Below are 7945 nucleotides of genomic sequence, written 5' to 3'. Positions count from 1 at the left end.
TTACATAATTTGTATTTAGTATATATAGTTTATGAAAAATATGTGTAAAAAGCAGATTCATATCAGATTTACAAAATCTGATATTTTTGTTCGAGTTTTTGTTTTGTTTTTAGTTTTTCAAATCTTCCCCAAAGCAAATGTTGAATTTATATAAGTGAGTTTTAAGTAGAACTGCGGACTGCATAATGCGAACGATTTGCTTCAATAAATTTGGGTCAACGATTTTCTAAATAAAAGTAAAAAGCGTACTTTTAATAGGGAATCCAACAAAAGGTCTACGATGACATGTTCAGATTTAAATGTAAATTTAAGCAACATTTAAAATACATTCACAAAATTTCAATTCTGTTTAAGTTTATTTTGGATTTAAAAAGTAAGCAATTTGATCTAAACTAAGTCTTCTATGTTACTAAGATAATTTAAAAATCACTTTTTACTTAATACATCAAGGAATATATGGAAATACTTGTAAATAAAACGTGTAATTGTAGAGTTAAAAATTTATTTTTATAATTAAAATTGTCATTAATCAGATAACAAAAATGTATTTCATGTTATTTCTATTTATATACTATTTTGAAAAGTTTTAATTATCAACCCATTTAATCTAATAAAGAAAATTTGAAATCTAAAATCACATTTGTTGAAATTTTCGAAAAAAAAGTGCGGTATAACGTAAAGGCCGTTGAAGGAGCATTAATTTGTTTCCTTTTTTCGAGTTCGAGTGGTAAGGTCTATTTCATTAAAAAAAACCAACAACAAATTATATATCTTTACTGACATTCACTATAGCTTTGAACCAGTAATTGACGATTGACTGCATTTAAAAACTCAGGGCTTAGTGTATTGATAACTGCCTGACTGTAAAGAGTCTATGTGTAGAGTTATAAACGTGACGATATACTTTTGCAACCAACAAAACAATCCTGTCAATTGTTTTTAGAACTCTGTTAAATTAAGATAGAAGACTACTCTAGATTTATCAATGACGTGTATATCTAACCTCATATCATATCTTAATTTAACCGCGTTTTTTTTTTTTGATAAATGTATACTAAAGATGAAGAAAAATCCTTTAAAGCCGTCGGTATTTATTAATTATTAAAATTTAAAAAAAAATACTATCTGTAAAAATATTATTTTATTGAGAAATGGAATCCACTCAAGTGGATTGGCTTGACTCATTGGGATACCGTTGAAAACTATTTATCTTAGATTGTTTGAAGTCCTGCGATATGCTTACATGGTACACCAAAGAGATGTAAAAGTTTACACTCTGTAGGTTTCTTCAACTTTCTACTTCCAAAGCATTCATTTTGATCAACATATATATTAACTGGCTTACAATTGTATTTAGATAAAATTAGAATATCGTACGAACTCGTTGTTTATTGACTGACGTATTGACGTATTGACTATTGATTAATAAATAAAATTAACATATTATTATTTATTATTAAATTTTTTAAAGTATGTAATTGCTTTTGCTGACGTTGTTGAGTTAAGTATTCCTGAAGTTGTTTTTTATCACTTGACTTGAAAAAAATAAATATTTGCTCATTTTCATTTTAAAAAATGACCAATCAATTATTTTCATTTATTCTAAATTGATTTCAATTTTATAAATTCGTAAATTTGTTCAAGTGCTTGAAACTATACTTATACACTTAGATTCTTCAGTTTTCCGATAATTTTGTTTGTTTAATATGAGCACTTTGACAGTGCCTTTATCACTATTAGCTTGTGCTTATTGCTTAAAAGATCTAAAATTGCGGAAAATTGTGAACTTTAACACTTGCTTGGTTTATTTTTTAGTCTTAAATCTATAAGTTCTTGTTTGTATATATTAGTAATTGACCTTTTATCCCCTATACGAACTGAAATCAATCTAATACGAACTTCAAATCTTAAAATTTAGTTGCAAGTTAAGTTTTCATGTGTACTATTATAGGAGATTATAATTTTATATAGTTATTATATATTATATAGTATATATATTATATAGTACTATTATAGTTAGGTTAGGTTAGGTTATACCGGCGATTCCTAGTGGATCCACTTATGTATTTTGGCCCATTGTGTTATCGTATATGTGGGAAAAACTCTGAGTTTAAAACCACCTAAAACCTTTGGCGAAGCCTAAAATGCTATTTAGTGTCAGGTCCTGCAATTGATCAAGATCATCAAGAAAAGGGGCTCGTAAAGTATTTAGTTGCCGCCGTACGTGAGCTGAGTAAAAACATAGTAGATGAGAGGCACTCTCATCGTCTTTCTCACAGCTGTGACAGATTTGATTAAAAAGGAGATCTAATCTTCTAGCATGGTTTCCTAGTTTACAGTGATCTGTAAGTAAACCTACCAAAAGACTGATATCTTTACGGGGTAGCTGATATCTTTATGGGAACATGGCCAGATTGCATACAGATGTCAGCATATCGTTGAGTCTTCCCTTAGGAAATGGTTTTATACGACGTATTTTTGAAATAATAATACGTCTTAGAATACTGCAATTCATTTTTATATACTGTTTAAATGCCTTTCAGTCCTTGAGGTTCTACTACAAATTGGTGTTGCATCTGAATATTTTTACAGTATAATTAAACAGTATAATTAGTTCAGCATATCTACCAGAGGCAATAAAGTTACTGTTGGTTTAAGTGTACTCAGTGCTGAATTCGAATGAGTATCTATGGTTGAAAAAAGATTGTGAACTTTAGACAATATATACTGTTCAACTTTTTTGATTCTTAAGTCTTTAACGATTTCCAGTTCCTCACTTACCAACATATATTTAGTGTATTACACTAAATCTAGCTATTATAATTTGTATATTGTGAAGTCTACAGCAACATTTTTGAAAGCTTTTATTTTCGTTATTATTAATACTTATATATGTTTTGTTATTGTTTTTAGGTGGTGGCGCTATCGAAATGGAACTATCGAAAATATTGCGTGACTACTCGCGCACCATAGCCGGCAAGGAACAATTGCTTATTGCGGCCATTGCAAAGTCGCTCGAAGTGATTCCACGTCAATTGTGCGATAATGCTGGCTTTGATGCCACAAATATATTGAACAAACTCAGGCAAAAGCATGCTAAAGGTAAGTAAACTGCAGTTCTTTATGGACAAATAACAAATAACAAATAACAAATGCTATATGTTAATCCACTAATACTGGATTTGGTTATGGGAAGTGATTGCAGCGAACAAAATTATTTTTTTTCTTGCTATAAATGAACACCCACATAAATAATGTTTTAAAAAAAAGATGAAAATTAAATGTTGCAAATGTTCGCGTTTTTTTCACTCAAAAATAAATAAAAAAAATGTTTTATGTCAAGTCAAAAACAGTAACAAATTTTCGAAGGAAAATCATTGTTCGCTGTTGGAAAATTGCATTTTGTGCTGCATTCAGCAATCAGCAAACGGCAATCACCAATCCTTTTTTCGGTTGCTGGCATGGCATGTCGTTGGCTGGCATTGTTAGCCGACATTTTCATTTATGCGCAAATTTTTTAATTTAGTGCTTTAAGTGTTAGCGCCTACAAACCAACAAAAACAAAAAAAAAAAAATCATTGCAGAAAATCCATTTATGCAAACAAATTTGATCAAACTTTTGTTGCTTACCATGAAGTTTTCATTTTGAAAATTTGAAATAAACTATTTCCGTTTATATCATGTTTTGTTTTTTTTTTAATATTTTTTGTTTTTACTTATTTTCTAAATTTCTTAAGTTATAGTTTTTTACAAAGTATTTTTCTAATATTTTTGAAAAGCCCACGCCAACGCCTAGGTTCGGGTACTTTGGTGTGGTGCTTTTAGTTTCTAAATTGTTTGGCTGGCATTTATACTTTGACGTTTATTCTTGCCGTTGGTTGTTGTTGATGTTGTTGATGTTGTTGATTTTTCATATCCACGTTCAACTGCGGTCATTCACATTTGGTGTTGGCCAGTTTTCAGTTGGGAGTGCACAATATATTGTGCCACGCCGAATAATTATGAGTTTCTGTGCAAAAGTTTATTAAACTAGAAATATCGCACTGTGTGATTAGTGGTCATTTGCGCAGTTTGTATATTTTATAGTTAGACTATGATTACCGATAAAGCAATCTTTTTAATATGTTGACAACATGAAGTACCACCTATGTATGGTATTAATTAATTTTGGGAAATAGTTTCATATATTCTATATATTTGTATTAGCAATAATATTCATCACTTTTGATCAAATAAAGAAATTAATCGGGTTAATTGACTTGTCATGAGGATAGGAAGTTCGCCACTACTCACTCATATCTTTTACACTAGATATGAGTAACTCAGTAACATAGTGTGTGCATAATTACATAAGAACAAAACAACTGATTGGTCTTGCTCACGTCTCTCCAATTAATTGCGATAACCAACTGCACACTGTTTAAAAGGTATTCTGATCAGATAATAGTCTCATTCATGAACTACTATAAAAGTCAAAGGAGGTTAAGGAAGGAAGAGAACACTTGCTTGACATTTACTAGATGGTTTCCATTCAATATGTGTTTATAGTTCCTTTAATATTTATCCGACATCTTCAATTAATTATTTGGCGCATCTGTTCAAAATTTTTTATATGACCACGGTGCTTGAATGGTGATTGACCACGTCCACCATAATAAGTCTGTTCCACCAGCTACTTATAGTAAAACTCCAGTAAAACACAAGTAAAGTACAAACTAAGAGCGTGTAACACAAATAAAATGCCAAATTACGCTCTTTACACAGATTTTCATGAAACAGCTTTGTGTAAAGTCTGGAGAGAACACGAGTGCCATGCAAATAAACAATACTAAAATTTGAATTCAAGCCAAAACAGCTCACACATCAACATAAATTTTACTTTAAATAAAATGTACGAGTAGTCTGTATAGCATTTTCAAATTTCGACAGGGATGTTACGCTGTCTTAGATGCTCTCATTTACTGGAAAATTTGCCGGTGGAACACACTTGTGTATACACAGTGTTACTCAAAGTTACTACGATTAGCTCGTAGAACAGACCTAATATAGACTGCCACTGACATTTTTCTAAATAATTACAAATTTCGCATTATTTTATTAATTTTGTGTTCTACAAGATAAAATAAAAAGTCAGTAAATTCTCTACATATGTATGTACATATATAGAAAATGTATCGTTCTCAAAATAAACATATATGTTTGTTTAGCTATCACCTTACTATTGGAGGTAAAACATTGCATGGATAGTTTATAATATTTATAAAAACTTTCTTGGTTTATGTAGCAACTCCCATATTGGTCTAAATTGATAAGATTGTACGATTGTACTTCTTTAATGCTTATTCTATACAAGTTATTGTCAATATGACAGTAGTATATTAACAAAACGTCAATATAAAAAACGTTTGTTTCCTCTTCCCCCACTAATAATTTATTTCATATTCATATTAAAGCATTTTTTTCTTTATTCCATTAAAAAAAGAATAGGGATAAATATACATACATATTTATTTGACATAATATATGATTATATATACAAATATATATATAAATTATATGTATATTATTTTCCATACTATGATTATAAATAAGATTAAAAGTACACGTCTTTCGTTTTATAAAACTGGTTGCCATTTTTTATAATTCTCTTTTTAAATATTATTTTTTGTTTTGAACAAATTCAATGTTTTTATCAATATTGTTTATAACGAAAGTCACGTAGCCACAACAGAAATAAAATAACAGCACAAAACGAAAAGAAAAAAATAAAATAAAAAATAAACAAGTTAAAGATAAAATAAAAACAAAACTTAAAACATAAGTATTAAATAATAAAGAAAACATTTGTGAACTAAACAAAAATTTAAAATTATAAAAATAGAATTTTTTAAATGTACTTTATACATATACATATATGTATGTGTATATATATGTTTATATATTTCAGATGGATTAATCCAATTTGTTTATTTATATATTGTTTATTTTAATTAGTATTAAATATGTATTTATTTTTAATAGTCAATTTTTAAATAATTGATACTTAAAAATAAATTTATATATTTCTTTTGTTTGCTAAAATTTTGAATGTTTATTTCTGTATATATATAATTAATCCAACAACGATTATATGTATATGTTATTGTTAAAATAATAACATATAATTATTATGTTTAATTTTATATAATAAATATAATTAGACTATATTAGAACCTTTAATTTAAACTTAACTGTAAGTTAAAATAAGTTATTATTACAATGGCAATGCTACAATCGCAATGCTTCTGTAACGAAACTATCTCTTATAACGAAAAAAACGAATTACTTGTATTTCGTAATAAATTCTTTTTACGGCTTTGGGTCATTTGACTAACGCTGACTCTGAGCTTCAAATTTGGTAGGATACGAGTTCCATTCCTGGTACTAGCAGTCTCAAAAAATTATTTACGAATAATACAATATAAAAAAATAATTCCAAGACCACTGATAATATGTGTTTGGCACTACTCGAAACAGCTATATAGTCAGCTAAAAAAGCTATTTATTAAATTAATATAAAAAGAATTTTTGTTGATGTAATTCACTATTTTTCGTAACCTCTCTACCAAATATATTATTTTCTATTAATTAAGATAGTTACTTCCGTTATGACGTTAAATTACAACTAAAAAATTTAATTAATATAAAAAAAATTTTCGTTGTTGTAGTTCACGATTTTTCAAAACCTCTATTAAAAATTATTTTATAAATTCATAAATTTGTAATGCACACAACTATATTTTGTATAATAAAGAATATAGATCTCTCTGAGGTGATAAAGTGTCATCTCTGCCTGAAATGAAATTAACTTCTAATCACATTCTTTGTGACTGTTCAAACAGTTAGAGTTTAATTCTTAGCTAATATTCTGTTATAAATAAATAAAATATATATCTTCTATTTAATGCTCAAATGAGAAACAAAATAAGTCCTTATCCTAAGTAAAGAAAAATTATGTTTACTCTGTTATTTTTTTTTTATTCAGAGCTTGTTTCATATTTAAAATTTTTTTCAGAAGTAAATAAAAAGTAATGTAAGAATATTATGATCCCATATAAATAATGAAAAAGATTTTTCATGAAATGACAATCATTATTACAATCATAAATTCCCAAGAAATTTCATTAATTATCATCAAATTATGCTTCACATTCAAAGAATATTGTTTTTAAAGAATCTGCGAATTTAAAATAAAACACCATTTTTTTTATAAATTATGCGATGTAAAAATTAAAATATTTTGTTTTAATTACTTTATTAATTATATAAATGTAACTTTTAATTTTTCAGATGGGCAATGGTTTGGCGTTGACATTACTAAAGAAGATATTGTTGACAACTATGAGAATTGCGTTTGGGAGCCATCAATTATTAAAATTAATGCATTGACTGCTGCTGCTGAAGCTGCCTGTATGATATTATCTGTTGATGAGACCATTAAAAGCCCTAAGCCTGCTGATGCTCCTATGGCTGGCGGTATGGGTATGGGCAGAGGCATGGGTCGTCCCATGTAAAAAGTTAATAAATTCTATACAATTAACCACACATTCATTTAAAAAACGTATGCACTTCAAATTCTAAACAAAGTACATACACAAAATACATATTTTTTGTTTTGTCATTTCCGTATATTACACAATACGCTCTACATTAAGTTTCATATAGTTTTGCTATAAAATCTAAAAATTATAAGCATTTCCTAACTTTCTTATTAACGCTTACTCATTTTCACAGTAAACTTTTGTTAATAAAAAACCAAAAAAAAAAAAATACGTTATTTCATTTACAAAATAGCCCTTAAATATAATAAATAAACAGCTCCTGTGTAAAATAAGTAGTTTAGGTTATAAAATAAAAATTGATTCATATTAAACATGCAACTTCGCAATTGCATTCTTCAATTACG

The 7945-nt window shown here is 27.8% G+C and overlaps 1 protein-coding gene across 1 annotated transcript; it reads left to right on the top strand.

The window, feature by feature from the left end:
• The first annotated feature begins 2910 nt into the window (after positions 1-2910).
• LOC119680406 (T-complex protein 1 subunit eta-like) lies at positions 2911-7809 on the top strand. The gene is made up of 2 exons (XM_038093207.1): positions 2911-3102; positions 7330-7809. Exons 1-2 carry the CDS (start codon positions 2931-2933, stop codon positions 7551-7553), a joined length of 396 nt encoding a protein of 131 aa, XP_037949135.1. The 5' UTR covers positions 2911-2930; the 3' UTR covers positions 7554-7809.
• The last annotated feature ends 136 nt before the right edge of the window (positions 7810-7945 follow it).

This window comes from Teleopsis dalmanni, chromosome 2, assembly GCF_002237135.1.
Source record: "Teleopsis dalmanni isolate 2A chromosome 2, ASM223713v2, whole genome shotgun sequence".
Lineage (NCBI taxonomy): Eukaryota > Metazoa > Arthropoda > Insecta > Diptera > Diopsidae > Teleopsis > Teleopsis dalmanni.
The sequence above is the reverse complement of the archived record's forward strand: the minus strand, read 5'-3'. Positions and strand labels throughout refer to the sequence as shown.

Coding starts and splice junctions, on each gene's coding strand:
- LOC119680406 (XM_038093207.1), top strand. CDS start 2,931: ATGGAACTATCGAAAATATTGCGTGACTACTCGCGCACCATAGCCGGC. Junction 3,103..7,329: donor CAGGCAAAAGCATGCTAAAG/GTAAGTAAACTG, acceptor TTAATTTTTCAG/ATGGGCAATGGTTTGGCGTT.